This window comes from Pogona vitticeps, chromosome Z (assembly GCF_051106095.1).
Source record: "Pogona vitticeps strain Pit_001003342236 chromosome Z, PviZW2.1, whole genome shotgun sequence".
Classification (NCBI taxonomy): domain Eukaryota; kingdom Metazoa; phylum Chordata; class Lepidosauria; order Squamata; family Agamidae; genus Pogona; species Pogona vitticeps.
The window spans coordinates 1,415,001-1,437,500 of record NC_135799.1 but is presented as its reverse complement, the minus strand read 5'-3'; the positions used below and the strand labels follow the sequence as shown (position 1 = coordinate 1,437,500).

Here is a 22,500-nt window from a genome sequence, read left to right as displayed (position 1 = left end):
TTATACACACCCACTTCTGATGCTGCTAGAAAAAACCACATGTGAAAAAGGAAGGAAGGAAGAGAGAGAGAGAGAGAGAAGTGAAGCCTGCCAATGACAGAAAATCTATTTCCAGCTTCTCGGGGTGTAGATATTCCCCATTGGTAGAAATGTGGGCCTCCAATGTGAACAAAAATAGCAGAGTCTACTCACAAGTAAAACAAAATGAATGGACTGTTTTAAATGACAAGTTGTATATCTTAGTTAAGAATTCAACAACTTCATTTCTCAGTTCCTTAATAACAGTTGGGTGGATGCCATCTGGGACCGGTGACTTATTGATTTTTAATTTATTGATTAGGTTTTAAAAAACTTCTTCTTTAATCTGATTCAATTCATTAGTCAGCCAATCACATTTTTCTTTTTCTTTTTATTATACAAAAACATACAAAACAAACACAAAACATATATGTGGGGAGAATATATCCATCTAACATATAACCCTGACTACATTAACCACATTGCCCTACTAAGCATCTTTAGACCATATCCATTTAATATATAAATCTGACTACATAAACCCTAAAGATTAACATAAATAAATTGTCTAATATATAAACTTAAACCTGTATTGATCTTATATTCAAGCCATTCTTAGTTGCATAGACCAATTATAGTTCATAAGTTACTTAGTATCTTCATGTTTCTAATTCATCATCAATACCTTCTAAATAATTGTGATCAGAATATGTAATCTAAGCATTACCTATACTTATTAACCATTTAAGACATTCAACAAGTAACTTCCCCATTTTTATTATATTTCTTTGCTCCATGTATGAATCAGGAATTTTTAATTATTTACAGCCTTGTGGATCTAGGAATTCATTTCTTTCATTCTTTTTACTGGCTTTTAAAGGACCCCCAGTGTGGGTCCTTTGATGTAATCTAAGGGCATAAATGAGACTAAAGCTCTTTCCACATTCCATGCATTTATGTGGTTTCTCCCCAGTGTGGGTCCTTTGATGTAACCTAAGATGACCACTCTGACTAAAGCTCTTTCCACATTCCATGCATTTATGTGGTTTCTCCCCAGTGTGGGTCCTTTGATGTACCCTAAGCTGCCCACTGCTAGTAAAGCTCTTTCCACATTCCATGCATTTATGTGGTTTCTCCCCAGTGTGGGTCCTTTGATGTAATCTAAGTTCACCATTCTGACTAAAGCTCTTTCCACATTCCATGCATTCATGTGGTTTCTCCCCAGTGTGGGTCCTTTGATGTACCCTAAGCTGACCACTCTGACTAAAGCTCTTTCCACATTCCATGCATTTATGTGGTTTCTCCCCAGTGTGGGTCCTTTGATGTCTCCTAAGCTTACCATTCTCACCAAAGCTCTTTCCACATTCCATGCATTTATGTGGTTTCTCCCCAGTGTGGGTCCTTTGATGTACCCTAAGCTGACTACTCTGACTAAAGCTCTTTCCACATTCCATGCATTTATGTGGTTTCTCCCCAGTGTGGGTCCTTTGATGTACCCTAAGCTGACCACTGCTAGTAAAGCTCTTTCCACATTCCATGCATTTATGTGGTTTCTCCCCAGTGTGGGTCCTTTGATGTAATCTAAGTTCACCATTCTGACTAAAGCTCTTTCCACATTCCATGCATTTATGTGGTTTCTCCCCAGTGTGGGTCCTTTGATGTACCCTAAGCTTACCATTCTCACAAAAGCTCTTTCCACATTCCATGCATTTATGTGGTTTCTCCCCAGTGTGGGTCCTTTGATGTAATCTAAGGTCACCATGACGACTAAAGCTCTTTCCACATTCCATGCATTTATGTGGTTTCTCCCCAGTGTGGGTCCTTTGATGTAATCTAAGGTCACCATGACGACTAAAGCTCTTTCCACATTCCATGCATTTATGTGGTTTCTCCCCAGTGTGGGTCCTTTGATGTAATCTAAGGTCACCATTCTGACTAAAGCTCTTTCCACATTCCATGCATTTATGTGGTTTCTCCCCAGTGTGGGTCCTTTGATGTACCCTAAGATGACCACTCTGACTAAAGCTCTTTCCACATTCCATGCATTTATGTGGTTTCTCCCCAGTGTGGGTCCTTTGATGTACCCTAAGCTGACCACTGCTAGTAAAGCTCTTTCCACATTCCATGCATTTATGTGGTTTCTCCCCAGTGTGGGTCCTTTGATGTAATCTAAGTTCACCATTCCGACTAAAGCTCTTTCCACATTCCATGCATTTATGTGGTTTCTCCCCAGTGTGGGTCATTTGATGTACCCTAAGATTACCATTCTCACAAAAGCTCTTTCCACATTCCATGCATTTATGTGGTTTCTCCCCAGTGTGGGTCCTTTGATGTACCCTAAGATGACCACTCTGACTAAAGCTCTTTCCACATTCCATGCATTTATGTGGTTTCTCCCCAGTGTGGGTCCTTTGATGTAATCTAAGTTCACCATTCCGACTAAAGCTCTTTCCACATTCCATGCATTTATGTGGTTTCTCCCCAGTGTGGGTCCTTTGATGTAATCTAAGTTCACCATTCCGACTAAAGCTCTTTCCACATTCCATGCATTTATGTGGTTTCTCCCCAATGTGGGTCCTTTGATGTCTCCCAAGCTGACCATTCTCACAAAAGCTCTTTCCACATTCCATGCATTTGTACAGTTTCTTCCCTGTGTGAGTTTGATGTGAACGCAGATTTCTTCTCCTGCTGAAACTGTTTTCACATTCCATGTTTTTGTATGTTTTCTCCCCAGGGTGAGTTCTTTAATCTGAACTAGCAGCACTGGTCTGAAGCTGTCTTCACACTTCAGGAGTTTAAGCCATTTCTCTTTTAGCTCATGGGTTTTTCCAAGCTTTTCTTCCTGGCTTCACACTTGACTCTTTTCAGGGCCAGAAGAAGTGGCTCTCAATAATTCTGGCCATCGAGTTTGTTACCTGATAGAAAGAAAAAAGATATGTTGAGAATGCAGCACAGAGCAGAAACTAACTGGAGGTCAAACCAAAGAGCTTGCTCTGTCTTTGACTCCTTTGAAAGGCATATGTCTCCTGAAGGCTTTACAGGCAACATTTGAAAAATTAGCCGTATTGTGCAAACAGCATGGACTCACCTTGCCTGAACTGATACTTCCAAAGGGACAGGGATGGGAAAATATATTGTAGTTGATTAATATTAACCACTATCTGAAATAATATTAATCATGGGCCATCAAGTCAATTCTGACTGATGGCAGCCCTTTTGGGGGGGGGGGGTTCTAGGTAGAGAATACTCAAAAGTCATTCCCCATTCCCTGCTTCTGGGACCCTGCAGTTTCCCAAGGGCCACACAGGCTGACCTTACCCATGGGAGACACAGCAGTGAACCTCTGGTTCTGGAACCAAATATTTAAACCAGAGAGCTTTCCAACCAGCTTACTCAGAAATACAAGGATAGGGTTTGATTAGAATTGAGGTTTTACAGGAAAAGTTCCATGGTTTACTTGCAAATTTCCTCCACAGTACAGTACAGTGGTGCCTTGCTTAACGGGTGCCGGGGAAAAATCACTTTGTGATGATCGGTACCCTGTTTCGCTTACCGATCATCGCAAAGTGATGATTTTTTTACCAGCTGATCGGTGGTTCCAAAATGACCGCCGGGTAAAAAAAATGGCCACCCACTGTTTTCTGGGATGGATTCCTCGCTTACCGGGCAGCAAAAATGGCTGCCGCATGGAGGATTTTAGCCCATAGGAATGCATTGAAGGGGTTTCAATGCATTCATATAGGCTTTTTAATATCACATAGCGACGAAATCGCTTTGCAGCGAGTTTTGCTGCACCGATTATCATCGCTATGTGAGGCACCACTGTACTCAATTTAAAGATATTGCAAGTCCATAAATGAATTGAAAATGGTGAACCCATGAAAGGAGAAAGCGAAGGAAGAGTTGGAAAACCTGGATTAATAAAAAAGCCATTGTTGGCTCATATTTAGCTTGCAATCTACAACAATTCCAACATCCCTCTCACTCGTAATTTTGCTGAGCCAAGTATCCCCCATCTTGTAATTGAGCAATTGGTTTCTTTTTCCAAGGTGCAGGACTTTGCACTTACCCGTGGCCAGGTAGGATCGTGCCAAAAAGAGGGAGGAATATTATTAAATATAACGGTTGACAGAGTAGCGGAATCCAGCTGAACACCAAAGTATGATAGCCAAATAAGATCTTCACTGAGATTATGAATACACCAGGCACAAGGATAGTGTTGATACAGTGGGGTCTCTACTTAAGAACGTCTCTACTTAAGAACAATCCAACTTAAGAACAGCTCCATTTGCTAAATTTTGCTTCTACTTGAGAACAGAAATCCAAGATAAGAACAGGAAAAAAAACACCTTTCCTGTTCTTTTTTTAACCTTAGGTCATCTTAGGTTGAAAAAAAAAATCTCCCCCTAGTGGTAGAGTATGTATTAACCAGCTTTGCATTAGTTCCTATGGGAACTAATGCTTCAATGTACGAACGCACCTCTACATAACAAAACAAACAAAAAAAAAACCAGCCAGAACGGATTAATTGGTTTTCAGTCCATTCCTATGGGAAATTTTGCTTCAACTTAAGAACGTTTCAACTTAAGAACACCATTCCAAAACGGATTAAGTTCTTCAGTAGAGGTTCCACTGTAGTTTCTATGGACGGAAAAGAGCAGATACGGATTAAATGGTTTTCAATGCAGATTCAACATAAGAACTTTTCAACTTGAGAACCACCTTCCAATACGGATTAAGTTCTTAAGTAGAGACCCCACTGTAGTAGATATTCTATTATGAACAATATATACAGGCAAGTTTTCAGTTCCAAAATAATGCACAGTAGTTTTCACAGAGTTTTAGTGCATATATCATTTAAATAAGTTCAGTAGTTGAATACCATAAGTTCCTTCCAGCTTGCCAGAGTTCCTTCTCTTATCAAGCACATAGACACGGCTTCCACCAGGATTCTCAGCAACAGGAACAATACGATTCTTCTCTACAGTTTCTCCAACAGTATCACCAGCAACAATCCACAACAACCCACAGATTGTGTGTCCTAGTGCTGCTAATTTTATCCTAGTATTGTCCAATCCTACGTTTACATTCACAGCTGTAACAATCACCTCAGCTGTGTATATTCAAGCTTTGCTTTACTTTACACTTCTGATTCTGACAATACTTATGGTCATTTTACAAACTTGATTTAACAATTCTATTCAGGTTGTTTCCCCAACCTGACAATGGTGAGGGTTTTTGGGCTAGGTTTTTTTTAAAAGGAAAATAGTTAAAGTTTGAGGATTTGTTACTATTGGGTGTTGCTTTGCTAGGGTATGTCCTCAGAGTATGGGACCAAATGGAGATGTGATGCTAAAATGGAATGGTTTAAAGTCTTGATAAATAAAGATAAATGTTAAGGGATGAAGAGGAAGATAGGTTAAACCCTACCAAGGATGAAAGAAGATATAATATTACAATATACAAAAATATATGATATATATGAAAGAAGGTATAATATTACAACCCCTTCATGGATTGCTGCCTTGTTGTGGCAAAGGGGCTTGAGTAACTCAGGGAAGCTACGGGCTATGCCGTGCAGGGGCACCCAAGACAGACAAGTCATAGTGGAGAGTTCTGACTAAACACAATCCATAGAGTATGAATTGGCAAGCCACTCCGGTATCTTTGCCAAGAAAACCCCATGAACAGAAACAAAAGGTTAAAAGATATGATGCTGGAAGATGGGCCCCTTAAGTTGGAAAGTGTCCAACATGTTACTGAGGAAGAGCAGAGGACAAGTACAAGTAGCTCCAGAGCCAAAGCCGAAAGGACGCTCAGCTGTGGACGTGCCTGGAAGTGAAAGGAAAGTCTGACGCTGCAAAGAAAAATACTGCATAGGAACCTGGAATGTAAGATCTACGAACCTTGGTAAGCTGGATGCAGTCAAACACGAGACGGCAAGAATAAACATTGACATCCTGGCAGTCAGTGAACAAATGTGGACAGGAATGGGCGAATTCAGTTTAGACTATTATCATATCTACTTTTGTGGGCAAGAATCCTCTAGAAAACATGGAGTAGCCCTCATAGTCAACAAAAGAGTGGGAAAAGCTGTAATGGGATATAATGTCAAAATGATATAATGATTTAAATACGAATCCAAAGCAGACCTTTCAACATCACAGTCATCCAGGTTTATGCACCAACCACCAATGCTGAGGAGACTGAAATTTTATGAAGATTTACAACACCTTCTAGAACTGACACCAAAGAAAGATGTTCTTCTCATTATAGGGGTTTGGAATCCTAAAGTAGGGAGTCAAGAGATAAAAGGAACAACAGGGAAGTTTGGGCTTGGAGTTCAGAACGAAGCAGGACAAAGGCTAATAGAGTTTTGTCAAGAGAACAAGCAGGTCATCACAAACACTCTTTTCCAACAACGCAAGAGGCGACTCTATACATGGAAATCACCAGATGGGCAATATCGAAATCAGATTGATTACATTCTCTGCAGCCAAAGATGGAGAAGCTCTATACAGTCAGCAAAAACAAGACATGGAGCTGATTGTGGCTCTTGATCATCAGCTTCTCATAGCAAAATTCAAGCTTAAACTGAAGAGAGTAGGAAAAACCACTGGGCTACTCAGGTATAATCTAAACCAAATCCCTTATGAATGCACAGTGGAAGTGAAGAACAGATTTAAGGAACTCGATTTGGTGGACGGAGTGCCTGAAGAACTTTGGATAGAGGCTCGTAGCATTGTACAGGAGGCAGCAACAAAAACTATCCCAAAGAAAAGGAAATGCAAGAAAGCAAAGTGGCTGTCCAATGAGGCCTTACAAATAGCAGAGAGGAGAAGGGAAACCAAATGCAAGGGAGATAGGGAAAGTTACAGAAAATTGAATGCAGACTTCCAAAGAATAGCAAGGAGAGACAAGAGGGCCTTCTTTTTTTAAAAAATATTTTTTATTTTATCACACTATAGACATACAAACCTAACAGAGATCACACAAAACAAGCAAAAGTAATAAATACAAACACACACACACACACACACACACACACACACACACACACACACACACACACACACACAGAGAGAGAGAGAGAGAGAGAGAGAGAGAGAGAGACAAAACAACAAAACCCCACATATAGGCAGGGTGGAGGCATTTCATACAATATTATCCATTATATAAATCTGACTGCATCAACCTTATTGCTCTTAAAAATTTGCTTGAGATGTGAGTCATCCTAAAGTTATAGTAATTCTAATGATTGATTTTTAAGATAATTTCTCTTACATCCTTGGCTAACCAATTATGCCTCAGAATATCAATATTTTACTATCATGAGAAATCCGCATTTCAGCAAAGATAAAAAACACCACAAAATATATTTATCTAATATTGGCTACTTAATCATATTATAATTCATATGTGCTTAATATCTCCATGTTAATGCTTTATACTATAATTAAGTAATCTCTAGTACTATGTTCACTCTAATATACATCTATACATACATGTATTTCATATCAGTATTTCATATATCATCATCAATTTCATATATTTTCAAATATCATCATCAGTCTTTCAAAAAGTAGGGATATTAAATGTCTCTCACCTGATATATTCAATCATGTTACAGTTTGTATATATTTTGTTTCTCAGACTACGTGCCTTAGACTCAACAGTTTCTAATGTTATATTCATCATAGACATTTCAGATTACATAATTGGAAATTCTTAATTGCCATTTGACTCCAAACATAGTAGAAATTACTTGCAATATATAAATCACATCCATTTTGTGTAGATATGTGTGCCCCTCAAATTTATAATTTGGTTTTTATAATCATCAAATAACATTCACCCTTTTATATTTTATAAATCTTAACTCCATTGCACGGCCAGGAATTCCAAATCACTTATAACATAATAAATCTAAGGTTACATTCTTATAATTCATATTATGTTTCTCTAAGTAAAAGCTTTACAGTCTAATCTTGTGTTCATCATAGATATTTCAGATTATATAGATAAAAATTCTCAAATCCATAATTTCTATTATATTCATCAGGTAACGTTCCTCCTTTTTTTAGTTTATAAATCTTAACTCTATACACAGGCCAGGTATTCCAGATCTCTTATGGCCTTATTAACCTAAAGTTAAGTTGCATCTTAAAGTGTACCATAAAGTCCACAATTTCTAATATTATATTCATCATAGATATGTCAGATTGTATAATTAATAATTCATAATTGTTGTTTATCTCCAAACATAATCAAAATTACTTTGTTGTTATATTCATCAATTAACATTTCCCCTTTTATTTATAACATTATAAACCTAAAATTAGATTGGCTCCTTTTTTACTAGTTTTGAAATGCCATCTATGGAACCCTATTAGGCTATTTTCTCTCTCATTTGGTGGGCTCATCATGTTCTGCCTTTGAAGCCAAGCAATGTCTGATCTGTAATCATTTTGTTTCCCTTTCAGCCTTGCCTTTTTGCTTCTTTGTTTTGCAAATTCACCCATCGAGTTAGGACACATCTCTTTTTCACCCACCTGGACCTCTTTCTCACAATACAAATCAGTTTTCCTAACCTCCTTTTTAAAGATTTTACCCTCCTTTTTAAAAACAAATAAAGTCACTCTTTCTTCTGCTGCTATAGTGGGCTGATCTGCTTCTGTTTCAGTACGCTGTTCTGACGAAAATTCCCAAAGCTCTGTCGTTTCCTTCATATCCGAAAGCACAGTCTGGAGTTCAAAAAACTGAATTTCAAAATGATTCAGAATGTTCCTTTGTAAGTTCTGAAAGGCATTTATTATGTCTTCTGTTAAATCCATCGTGGTTGCAAAGTAGATGAACAAAGAAGCTTTGTAATTTCGAGATATACTTGTTTGCCGCTTCCAAGGTTACACTATCTTCTTTGAAATCAGCCGCTTAAGTTTATTTTGTACTTACAGAGGCGATGTTGAAACCAATTAGTCCTTGTTAATGCAGTCATTCGTAAATCTTCATGCTTCCTTCCTGTCGTGGAGCTTCACAGCTTGGACGACATTAGACAATGGCGTTGATGGAATCCTTTGTCTGAAGGAGTGATCTGAGAGGTGGTTGCTTTCCACCCCCCAGAAGATCTCTGCTCTCCTGCGACTCAGGGTGGGCTTCTCCTAGCCTTCCCTGCCCTCCAATTTCTTGGGGAGAGTCTGGATTCACAGCATGCAGCAGAAATCTGGAGAGTCCAGATTCCTTGCTGCCTCGCTGTTTGTAGCTCCACCCCCCTCTCATCACAAGAGGGCCTTCTTAAATGAACAGTGCATAGAAATAGTGGGAAACAATAGAAAAGGAACAAACAGATCTGTTTAGGAAAATTGGAGATATTAAAGGAACATTTTGTGCAAAGATGGACATGGTAGGATTGTTCTCCTTGCAGTCCAGGGGACTCTCAAGTGCCTCCTCCAGCATCACAATTCAAAAACATCAATTCTTCGGCGGGCAGCTTTCTTTATGGTCCAGCTCTCACTTCCATACATCACTATAGGAAAAACCTTGGATTCGTATTGACATCTGTCATTTTTGAGATTATATCCCATTACAGCTTTTCCCACTCTTTTGTTGACTATGAGGGCTACTTCATTCCTTCTACTGGATTCTTGCCCACAATAGTAGACATGATAATTTGCCCATTCCCGTCCATTTTAGTTCACTGACACCTAGGATGTCAATGTTTATTCTTGCCATCTTGTGTTTGACTACATCCAGCTTTCCAAGATCTTACATTCCAGACCTGTCCGTCTTGGGTGTCCCTGCACGGCATAGCCCATAGCTTCCCTGAGTTACTCAAGCCCCTTCGCCACGAAAAGGCAGCAATCCGTGAAGGGGGCAGCAATCCGTGAAGGGGCTCCCTCTCTTAATGCAGCCTTAATAGCATTGGCCTTTTTTGCAGCCACATCACACTGTTGGCTTGTGACCTAAGATGATTCCAAGGTCCTTCTCGCTCCTAGTACTGCTGAGCCAGGTATCCCCTTGTCTTGTAACAGTGTGAAATAGTATGGGAAACCATGGAACCCAGAGACACTCCAGCGGCCAAGAGGTCAAGGGGTAGAGCAGGAGTCCCAGCACTATTACCATTCACAGAGCGACATCCCACAAGGGGAAATCCCAGAAGCTAACAGTCCAACAGTCCACCGCTACTCTCCCAAACCCAAGGCAAAGGTCAGGGCTGTTTTTTAGCAAGTGTGGATGGCAGGGAGCAGAAGAGAGAATGTCCTGTGCAGACCATCTTCACTGCTCCCAGTCCTGCTCCTAATATTCAGGCTGCCTTTTCCTATGGGAAGCCTGGCAACTTTTTCTCCTGCTAGCAACACAGGCACGACATGGTGCAGCAATACTGGACCATTTTTTTGAATCGCGGCTACAGAAGCAAATATCCCACATTCATACTGTAAAGTTATATAAAATAAACCAAAGAAAACAGAACCTGAATTTTACAGCCATGAAAACTCAGCACAGAGATCACATCCAGTGTCAGCAGGTGTGCCCAACACAGGGCCTCCTTTACAGGTTTCCACCTTTTCCCCTTCTTCAAAGGACTGTTGTTTGTGTCCGTCATGAGTGTGCAAACGTCATGCTTGGTCGCCTCGCTAGCCATGGTTCTTGATCCTGATCCCCTGAGCTGCGGAATACATCAGGCTGCACCTGGTCCCTCATCTGCTTTCTCGGGACGAGGATCAGATATTTCATCCAGACCTTGAGTTCCCCCTACCTGCCCATATGGAGTCTTCCCCGACTGTAACAGACATGCTCAATGATGCTTGCAAACCTTCTACCACCTTGACCTACTCCTATAATGGGTAGGCGTTCTGTCACTTTGTATCAAGACAACATTTGCCTACTAGGCCAATGTCTCTGGATGCATTCCTTCAGCTTCTCCTTCACATCTTTTGCCTGGGACTGGCCTGTTCTATCTGCAAGCTGTTTCTCCGAGGCCTGGAAAATATGCACCCTGCCTATAGACCACTAACATCATAGTGTTCTCTCCAATCAATTCTTTTGTGGCTTAGGAGGCCTCCCTTCAAGCTGGCGTCGGCATCACTCCGCTCGCTGCCTTTCTCCTGGCAATAACTTTGGCTTGCAGGACTGGAGGACTGGCTGCACTAAGAGTGGGCCCTCATTTCTGTAAAGTAACCTTAAGGTCAGGCCTTACCTTCTTGCCTAAGGTATGTTCTGCCTTCTATCTGAACCAGTCAGCGGCCCTTCCTGTCTTCTTTCCCACACCATCTTCAGTGCCTGAGACAGCTCCACATGCTCTAGACATGAAGCATGCTCTGTCGCATTATGTGCATAACATGACCACTTTTTGTGCCTCACAGCATCTCTTTGTCACCTTTGTCAGCTCCTCCTTTGGAGCAACTGCTTCCTCTCAGTGTGGGAAAATTGTATGCCTTTAAAATGTATATATCTATGGCAGTAGCAAATGAATATTATAAATGTATATAAAGGTATATATCTGTATGCTAGTAGCAGACATCATGCCCTAGCTGCAAGACACGTACATAACTGCTAACTTCCAGTAACGGATAAATCATTGACCTGCTGTCTATTGTCTCTGGATAATGTAGTTAAAGTGTTCGTGTATTCAGGAACTTGTCCGTGTATTTGGATGGTATCTGTGTCTGTTTACTATTAACTGTCTGCTTACCAGCCTCTGTTTACTGATGCCTGTGTATTCAGGAAATTAGTTACCTCTGTATTGATTAACTAGAGCAAATGTAGTAGGGGGATACAATAAAAGAAGAGGAGGCGGGGGAACAAGAGATTCCGCCTCTGAACAGCTGCCATACACTCGAGTGTCCCGTCTTTTCTTTTCCCCCTTGCTGGTCAAGGAGAAAGATCCCTGCCCCTGAGGCTTCATCTGCAAGACCCCTACTTTCCTTCATCTTGCAGATCCCGACAAAATGGTGCCCTCTCTGAGGTAATTCACCTCTCTGAGGTCCATTCTTGAAGACCACCTACTCATCACGCCCGGTATGGAAGGGCTACAGCGCGCGCACGCATCCTCTGGATCCCGATGAGTAGGACTGAGGTCAACTTTCGACAATTCGCACTCATCTCGCCTGGCATAGGCCCCAAGACGCGTCAATCATCCGCAAGGATCCCTCGGGTGAGTGGAATTTGTCCAGTAAGACACCTACACTTCTAAGAAACATGGGAACTTCTTTGTCAAATCTTCAGGAACAATTTGTAGTGTGTACTTGCCTCCAAGACACACGTAACATCTTTTTCGATTCAGAATTCGAGGCTAATCTAATCAAACAACTCCCTCAAATTCTGCCTCCCCTCCCTTCAGCCTCTTTGGCTTCCCTGCTGCACCCTTCGTCTCATTCTGACCAGCCTGATGAATTAAAAGCACTGCCACCTCAAGCAACTGAGATTGATAACCATCCTTCAATGGATACAACAGGTGCTTGTTCAGAAAATTGTCCAGAAACTAGCTGTGCAATTTCTGCTGTCATGCAAGAATCTGCCATAGCAGTTACTGTCAGATCTGAACTTTTCCCAGCTCATGGCATCTCCAAACTACAACTCAGTCTTAAAGACACAGAGACAGAGGCTCTCCCAGACTTCTCATCCGTCCAATGGCTTGTCTCTAATGGCTGCAAAGCCTTGACAAAAGATTCCTTTCCACCAGCAGAAGGACTCATTTGCCTTCAAGATAGAGCATTTAAGCAAACAGAAATTAATGCTGGTGCGTCCCCTGATGGTCCTCTAATGTTTATGGGAGGAGCTGCATTTTCTACTGCTGTTCAGCAAGGCTCCGCGACAACAGCTCTAACTCAAGCAGCAGGAGTATCTATAAATGCATTCCAATCAGCAAATCAAACTGCATGCCTGACTCCCTTCCTTGCTGGTCTGAAAGAAGCAGCAGCTACTTTAGTGTCTCCGCCTGTTCAGCCAAAGTTGCATGATATTTCATGGAATTGGGACCCAGGCCCAGATTTCTTTGATATCATAGACTGGGGGTACAAAAGCAGCTTTACAAGCATTAGATGCATCATATAAGGAAGGGGAGGAAGAAGAGAATCTAAGGGGGGTAACTGTTACACACCAACATGAAGCTTGTTTTGAACTGCTTTTTCCATATGCCAATCCTGTTTGGGTGAAAAATCTTACTCAGCCGGCAACATGAAGCTTGTTTTGAACTGCTTTTTCCATATGCTAATCCTGTTTGAATGAAAAGTCCTACTCAGCCGGACATGGCAATTATATAGATCACCAAAGAATGCCTCCCACCTGGACAGTAGAGAGATAATGCTGCATATTGAGGTGGGAGGAGGCGAACCAGAAAGTTTTTCCCCATCACCTTCCAATCTAGAGAAAGCATTGTTTACACTCAAGCCACTTGTAAGGATCCAAATGCTGTCCTGCACACTCTAGGTTCCATGTTCTTAGAACTACAAATCCTATCACACCTTGCATTGCTGTGAGCATATGGGACTTCATACAAGCCTGCATTCCTGTCTCTGCCTTCCAGGAGTAACAGTGTCACATCCCTGAGAAAATGTTTGTTGCAAATGCTGTAAATTGTCAAAAATGTTTGTTTTTCTTTCTGCAGGATAAAAGTGCATAACATGTGTTTCCTCTATTAGCCAGATCTTAAAGTATTGAATTTTAGAGAAGCAATTCTTAGTTTTATACTCAGAATTAACTGCAGTTTTAGCCTTTGAGCTTTTCTCTAATGCTGAATTTAATTTTGTTGTAGACACTGTATGTTTATTCTTTTACGTCACAGTTTTCCTTGAAAATTATTTTCTAATGTAATATGAAAACTTTGTCTGTTTATCCCTGAGACAGAGAAGCATATTATTCCCTACAAGTAGGCCCCACAGTAGGCAATTTTGTACACTGTGATGCTGATACATCTGACATGCTTGCTTGTAAAAACACATTTTCAGTCCAGGGGAAATTTAAGGGCACTAGCAGGCAACTTTTTAATTCAGTCAGTTGTACAGTTTAAGAACTTTGCCCAGAGCCAGGCAGATGCATACAAGCACCATTCTTTACTACTCATCCCTCAAAATAAGTTGCTGTTCTTTTGCCAAGCTCTATATGTATCTCTCCAGTCAAGTGTCATACAAGAAATTCATGGTGTGTGTGTCTTCAGTGGGGAAGTTGTCTGTGTCACATATTTCTATGCAAAAAATCTGTATACCTTAAAAAAATGTTTTGCTTTTGCCTCTTAGTAATATGCTGTGCTTATATATCTGAATAATATGTTTTCAATATGTTTTATTTTCCTGAAAATTGTTCTGTATACTTGTTATGCATATCTTATTGTAATTGTAATTTTAATTATCCTATATTGTATTTTCTTTAATCTACACTGTAAATTTAATTCTCTTGCAAGATTCCAGGTTTCATTCCATCTGAACAATGTTTTAAAGTTGTAAAGAAAGAGTTTTGGCTCTCAGTGCAACAAGGAAGCAGGTTTGGCTATTTGAATGCTTTCCTTATTCCCAGTGGCCTGGAACATGCTATTCCGCCCTCTGCTGAAGATGAGCCTGACTTCATACCATAATAACTGGATTCGGAATTTTCAGGAGTTTACAACAGACATTGTCTTCAACAAAATAAATAAAAAACGGTTGGGATGTGGGAAAATTGTATGCCTTTAAAATGTATATATCTATGGCAGTAGCAAATGAATATTATAAATGTATATAAAGGTATATATCTGTATGCTAGTAGCAGACATCATGCCCTAGCTGCAAGACACGTACATAACTGCTAACTTCCAGTAACGGATAAATCATTGACCTGCTGTCTATTGTCTCTGGATAATGTAGTTAAAGTGTTCGTGTATTCAGGAACTTGTCTGTGTATTTGGATGGTATCTGTGTCTGTTTACTATTAACTGTCTGCTTACCAGCCTCTGTTTACTGATGCCTGTGTATTCAGGAAATTAGTTACCTCTGTATTGATTAACTAGAGCAAATGTAGTAGGGGGATACAATAAAAGAAGAGGAGGCGGGGGAACAAGAGATTCCGCCTCTGAACAGCTGCCATACACTCGAGTGTCCCGTCTTTTCTTTTCCCCCTTGCTGGTCAAGGAGAAAGATCCCTGCCCCTGAGGCTTCATCTGAAAGACCCCTACTTTCCTTCATCTTGCAGATCCCGACATCTCAGACCATCTCTAGATGGTCCGTCATGACCGTCTGTCTTCCCTATGATTTGGCAGAGACTCCTCTTCCAAAGTCAGTGAGAGCTCACTCTACTAGAGCTGTAGCATTCTCAACAGCCTTTCTCCATGGAATGGACATCATGGATGTCTACCGTGCTGCCACATGCACCACTCCACCTATCCTCATCTCATTCTACCAACTGGATGTCCGGCTGAAGGCTGAGGCTGCGGTGGGTCAAGCTGTCCTGACTTCTGCACTTTCGTGGCATCCCTCTTCCTGGTTAGTTTGCGTAGCTTCTCAGTCACCGATTCATGTGTATTCACAGAGGCCATGAATGAGAAAGTTACTTACCTGTAACTCTGGTTCTTCAAGTGGTCGTCTGTGAATTCACACATCCCGCCCTCCTCCCTGCTATCCATCACATGTGCCATGGCATGCTGGGCAGTGGTGGTCAGTTCCTTAGAACTGAGGCACTAGTGCCAAGGGCAGAGTAATATAGCTGGTGTAGGGGAGGTCCCAGCACTAAGTTCTTAAAGCTGTGAAAGTTTCCAAAAATGCTCTGCTCAAGTGCAGATTAACCCATTAGTGTGAATTCAGATTAACCCATTAGTGTGTATTTAAAATGAACTTGGATAGGCTGAGCAGAGAGGTGAAAAGATAAAATTTTAAAGCATATTTTTGCTGGTTTTACATCATCATCATCATCATCATCATCATCATCATCATCATCATCATCATCATCATCATCATAACAATAATAAAGTACATGCCGCATTTCTCCCAAGGGACCCAAAACAGCTTAGAACATAAAAGTTCACACAGTTAAAAACACAGTAAATTAAATATTAAAAAACAAATTAAACAATATATGATTTTAAATAAAATTAAAATATTAAAACAGGAATAAAATAATATTATCTGCTAAAATGGGGTTCAGGGATTCATAGTTGTTAAAAGCCTGTCTGAAGGGATGCGTCTTTAGCTTTTTTCAGAAGCATAAACAGGGAAGGTCCCTTTCCTGATCTCCCAACGGAGGGCGTGCCATAGCCCGAGGGCTGCCACCAAGAAGGCCCTCCTCTCCTGTGTTCCCATCAGCTGTCCTTGGGCTGGCAATGGGGCTGAGAGGAGGGCCCCCTCTGCTGATCTTAATCACCAAGAAGGCACATATAGGGAGATACTGTCCTTCAGGGAGCCTGGGCCCAAGCTGTTGCATTACTTAAAATGAAATAGATCCCTAAATTAAATTTCCTACAGTGGGGTCTCTACTTAAGAACTTAATCCGTATTGGAAGGTGGTTCTCAAGTGGAAAAGTTCTTATGTAGAATCTGCATTTCCCATAGGAATGCATTGAAAACCATTTAATCCGTATCTGCTCTTTTCCGTCCATAGAAACTAATGGGAAGCTGCTATTCCACCTTCGACCACTAGAGGGGAATATTTTGTTTCTTTTCTTCTTAGGTCAAGAAAGGTTCAGGAACATGTTTTAAAGCTTGTTGTGCTGATTTCTTCAGCACAAAGACACACTGGCAGGAGTCTGGAAGTCACACCTTGACCCAGGCTTTGCAAGCCAGAATGCCTGACCCACACAATTCTTCAGCACAAAGACACAGAGCTCTTTTCCCACCAAACCAACCCAAAGGGAGAGAGGGAGGGAGGGAGGGAACAATGTGGAAAAGAGGCAGGAAGGAAGGAAGGAAGGAAGGAAGGAAGGAAGGAAGGAAGGAAGGAAGGAAGGAAGGAAGGAAGGAAGGAAGGAAGGAAGGAAGGAAGGAAGGAAGGAAGGAAGGAAGGAAGGAAGGAAGGAAGGAAGGAAGGAAGGAAGGAAGGAAGGAAGAAAAGGTCATCACTGGGGCACACAGACCCCTCAGACAAATGTTTGTGCTTTTTAAAGCCTCCCTCCCTGCCAGGCTGCCCGTTTTGGCAAGCATCCAGCATAGCAAGCACCAGGAGCCCATTTTCCCATTTCCATTCAAAGGGGGAAAACATGCATGCACCATGGGTAGAAAAGGTTCAGATTCTAAGGAAACAATTCATTTTTGGAGTTCATTCTACACTCTCACCCCACAATTCCTTCTCCCCCCCACCACGTTTTCCCAGATCTAAGCAGCAAACCGCAGCAAGCAAAGAAAACAATTCATTCTACACTCAACCCACGTTTTCCCAGATGTACAGTACAGTAATCAGCAAAGCGGAGCAAAGGAAACAATTCTCTCTTCCCTGGCCAACAGACGAATGGAAGCAGTTTGAATCTGCTGCTTTCCCCGCTTCTCCCGCTTTGTTCTTTTTGCCCTTATTTGGTCCTAGGCACTTCCCTGGCCAATGTTGTTTTCCCCCCCCCATTCCTTATGTAAGTGGATTCTCCTTTCGTAAGTGGAAATGGATTTTTGCAGACGGAGAAGGACGTAACTGGAAAAGTACGTAAGTAGAACCTTTCGCAAGTAGAGACCCCACTGTATTCTGGATGTTACCAATAAAGATTACTGACATGTGGTTAAAAGAATGGCAAGTGATGATTAATATATATTGCAAGAATAGTAAAAAAGCTAGGATTGATAAGTAACTGTGACACATATCACAAAAAGAAAAAGATAATCAGATACTCAATATCAAATTATATTATGCAGCAAATGAAAAATTGTGAAATTTGAGGAAACTATTGAAAAAAGACTGAAATTAGAAGCAATGAAAAACAGAAGGGATCATAAATGAAATAACTTGCATCTTAGTTTATTTTCCTTCTCTCATTTTTTTTCTCAATAATGAAGAGGTCTTATACTCTCTGCCTCCAAGTGTCTTTCACCCCTTCATCTGACGTTGGGATTCAAAATGGAAACATTTTCCCTCAATGTCCTCTCCTTATGACCAAAGACCATTATCCCCAAACTTTATTTCAATGACGTTTCTGCAACAGATTCAGTATGTTTTGGGGAAATGATGGACAAAGATCTAGGCAAATTAAAAAAAAACCTGTGGGAACCTTAGGAGAGAAATCCTCAACCCACATTTCTGTACGTATGCATGTATGTGTGTGTGTGTATGTACAGTATATGTGTATGCACTCCATCTACCACTTGCTTGGCACCTTCTCTGAAATCCATGCCTGGGGCCCGATAAATGCACAAACGCCCGCACCCGCACCCTGCAATCTTCCCACCTCCTGTTTCTTTCCAGAGGCTGTGCAAAGCTTCCCTCTTCCCTGTGAGAACCTCCCGGCAGGAGCCCTTCTCGAGGAAGAGACCGCACGCCTCCCTCCTCTTTGGGTCTCCGGCTTTCCCTTCCCTTCCTTTCAAGGGCAGCTGAGGCTCCGCACCCGGCCAGGGGAGACCCTGCCTTGGTCGTCGCAGGAAGAGGCCAAGGAGAGACAGGAAGAAGGTTGGCGGGCGATCTTCTGGGACAGCCTCTGTCCTGCAAAAACCATTCTCAGAACTTGGAAGAGGTCATCAAGGATCACTTTTCCTCTCATAATTCTGCAGGAGAAACGCACCATGGAGAATTAACAGAAGGTGTTTCTCTCTTAAAGATGTTCCTGAGATGTCATGCGGAAGGATAACGGATGCTCCCAAAATAAAATCAATTAATCAATCAGCTGGAACCTACCAAAAAGACACCATGGATTGAAAAAAGGTCTACTCTTGCAGAGAAGCGAGAAGAAGGCTCTCCTACTCCAAAAATTATTTCCTTCTACAAAAATCTCTTCATGCAGGAGTTGTCATGATCATGAGTATGTGGTTTAAAGCATGTGATTTGAATGGTTTATGTAGTCATTAGAAATGTAATACGGATTCAAATTGGTTCTGTATAAGGCTGATTGTAAGCCCTGGGAATGTTTTCTGAAGAGGCCGTGAGAAGTGGTAAGAATGTTTTGCTGAAGCCTGGGATGGCAAGGACAATATAAGGGGTGAAATAACATTCCAGCTTAATTGGAAAGAAGATTGGAAGAACAAAACAACACATGCATTCCTGTGAGAAAGAGAGGCCGGGAGAGACTTTGCAGCCCCTGAATTACAATTAGTCAACAACTCAGATGAAGAAGAAGGGTGGAGTTTAGCGAGTAGAAAATGGAGATTGTGCCATGTGGAGAGTTCCTTAGCGTAGAGAGGTTTTTGATCCATTTTACCTTTTTTTTCCTTGTGTTAGGATGAAGGTTTCAGAATGTAGGAAGAACAGAGAGAAGAATGGGGGCTCTCACCCTTTGCCTACCCTGAAGAAAGCTTTTTAGAAATCTTAGCTATTTTTACTTAGCTGGAACATGTTATTCATTTTAACTGCAATATTCCTTGGAAATATAATCTATGCCATGCTTATACAACGAACTGGATTTTCTATGAAACTTAATTTTTTCAATAAAAAAAGAAATTTAAAAATCTACAGGACTGGTCTCTTGAGCAGTGAGTCTGCTGAGCCTGCCTCCAGGGGTGGCAAGGCCATAATATTGCTATCAGACGGAGTCCTAATCCTCCGAGCTTTAGTGAGTCTTAAGGGACTACAAAGCCCAGGTGTCTGTACTTGCTAGCTACAAGCAAGTGCAGAAGAGAAACCTTTAAGGCCAGACTTACTGGAAAGGATTTGTGCTACACCATGGCTGATGGTTAAAGGGACTCAGCCCAGCTGAAACGGGGTACACAGATACCTGGAGGCTCTCTGGCTGAAGGAGTAGCACTCCCTAGAGGGGAGGCTGGTCCTGACAGGAGTGACTTCCTATTGGATCCCAAAAGAGGAAAGGAGAAATTCCGGGGGGGGGGGGGGGTGTAGGATGCCACGCTGTCCAGGGTTGGAATCTCACCAACAGACAGGGCTAAGCCAAGCAGGACTGCGTACGAAAAGAAAAACACTCTGCGCATGTTCAGAGATGCACTACTGTAGACAGTAAAACTGGGACTCACACAACCCCGGGTTCGAACCCCCACTCAGCCAGGGAACTGACAGCGTGTCTTTGCTTTCACAAACCAGAGGTCTCCAGAACGGGGCGACAGACGGAAGTCGACAGAAGAGACTCAAAGTGAACCTCGGATATGGGGATTTCACACCAACTCGGTCTCCTTTGCACTGTCACGCCCCATCTCGGTGGCCCCTCTGGCCCTCACCAGGCACCGCGGAAGGTCTGGTGGAAGGCGCCCTCCGAACGCTCCTGATGCATCTGCGAGTGGGCTAAAATTCTCTGAAATACTGATGTAATTCAGGATTAGCGTCCTGCTAATGATAGGGGTTGCTGTTTAATAAATAAACAAACACAGGGGTGCTTCTGGTCCCAAAGAATGAAAGAGATCTCACCTGCTATTCAAGTTTTTGGGGGGCTTCGGAGTTTGATTCTTGTCTTTTTCATCCAGAGAAACGCCGGAGAGCATCAGCTGAGTCTCACCTCGTCCTTGGGAGAAAAAAATAAAAACAAATAATTCTGGAGCCTTCTCATATAGATAAAACCAAAAACTTTCCCTTAGCATAGAAGCCTTTGTCTTTTTGACAATCTGGAGAATTCAATTCTTCAAAAAATACCTCCAGGTTATGAGTTGGGGGGGGGGGAATTGTGTGCTTCTATACCCATGATTCCAAAAGCCAGGAAATAGCCCAAAAATGCTGCACAATCTCGTGCCCGCCTTGCCAGCAGGAAAAGGAGGCCGAGCCAGACAGCGCTCAGCCCTCTCAGGCCCCCAAGGTCGGCCATCCAGCCGACCACCCATCCCCTGCGCCAACGAAAACAGTGTAAGACATAAAGAAGCAAAGAGGAGAAAGGCAGGATGAAAGTAATTTTGAATAAATACATGACTTCTAAGCTAATTAAGAATCTAATGACTGAATTTCCTGCCTCTAAGAAAGTCTCTTCCTGGAAACCAAGCGGAGATTCAGAGAATTTCCTGGGAATATTTTTATAAACCTAAAACCAGCAGCAGTAAATCTCACACAGACACACACAGTCACTTTTCCCAGTGTAGGAAACGGGCAGCCCCTCTCTTCCCCCCCCAGGGGCTCTCCTGCCCCCCATTCCTCTGTGTGGGAAGAGTATAGGGGGTGGGTGGGTGTTGAGGGTCTGGGTTCAGGTCAGGGCCTGGTTGGCGTTCCAGGAACTTCCCTCCCTTGCAGGGGCAGCATCAGCAACCGCCTTGGCTGCCATAGACATGAAATATCATCCTCATCATCCACACCCCTCCCTCCTAGCCGACCCCCTACCTTCTCTCCCAGCCACATTTCTCTGTGACCCCCACCCCTACACCCCCACTACCTTGCAGCCCCCCCCACAAAAAAGGCCCCCAATTCCCACTTGGGGCTTTCCAGGAACTTCCCCCCCCAAAGTTTCCAACCAAAGGGGTTTCCTGGGGGGGGTCAGGGCTGGAGAAGGTCCTGTGGGGGGAGGAGGGGGAAACAACCACAACGGGGGGGGGGAAGGGAGAGGGAGCCTGAGGGGACTCCGGGAGGAAGACAGAGAGAGAGAGAGAGAAAAACCCACAAGCCCCACTAAAGATTCTCCCCCCCCCCCAGAGAGAAGGAGACGAGGACCGGAAAGCCCCCCCCCGACCCCCCCCGAAAGGAGTGTGGAATATCTTTCTGGGGTGCCCCCCAACCCCCCTCCCCTCCCTCTTTCTGCCCCCCCCCAAAAATAAAGGCTCCAAATGGCCCCCACCTCCCTCCGGATCCTCAGGCGGGGAAAGAGGGCGGGAAGAGACAGCGAGGGGGGGGGAAAGAGGGGAGGAGAGAGGGAGGGGAGGGGGGGCACGGCCTCCCACTTCCGGTTCCGGTGGGGGGGAGACACAGCCCCGGAAGCAGCCCCCTCCTGTCTCCTCTCGCACCTTCGTAGCTCTACATTCACCCCCCTCTCTTCCCTCCCCTCCCCGCCCTCAGCCTTTCGCGTCCTGCTCATCATCATCCTCATCATCCTCGGGTGATCGCTTAATAAACAAGACAGATTTTAAGAGGAGGGGGGGCGAGGCCAGCGGCGCCCGGAAGGACGGGGGGGGGGCGGAGAGAGAGACTCTGCCCCCCCCCCCCGCGGCTCCTCCTCTCTTCCCATCGTTTTCTGTCCCTCCTTCCCTCCCAGCCAGCCCCTTGTCTCTGCCCCTCCCTTCCAAGCCCTACTTACTTGGGCCCCCTCCTATCCCCCACTCCTGAAAAAATAGGGGGCGGGGGGGCTGTCCATGGGCGCGCGCGCGCACACACCCCACACACACACACACCCACACACACACACCACACACACACACACACAAAAGACTCCTCTGCCCCCCCCCGGAGGAGCCTATTCGGGGGGGGGGGAATGAAACGACGGCCGCTGCTTTCCCGCCCTCCAGGCCACGATCCGCCGCCAACCCCCCCTCGGTCC

General features: G+C 43.1%; 1 protein-coding gene across 1 annotated transcript in view; it reads right to left on the bottom strand.

Annotated features, from left to right (window-relative positions):
* The window catches only part of LOC144585081 (uncharacterized), a 49,281-nt gene extending 27,402 nt beyond the window's left edge, over positions 1-21,879 (bottom strand). Inside the window, exons 1-3 of the mRNA XM_078382592.1 lie at positions 21,805-21,879; positions 20,460-20,553; positions 947-2,933 (exon numbers count right to left, since the gene is read on the bottom strand). Coding sequence (XP_078238718.1) covers positions 947-2,729 — 1,783 coding nt within the window. The 5' untranslated portion in view covers positions 2,730-2,933; positions 20,460-20,553; positions 21,805-21,879. The remainder of the gene's footprint in view (positions 1-946; positions 2,934-20,459; positions 20,554-21,804) is intronic.
* Positions 21,880-22,500: the final 621 nt, after the last annotated feature.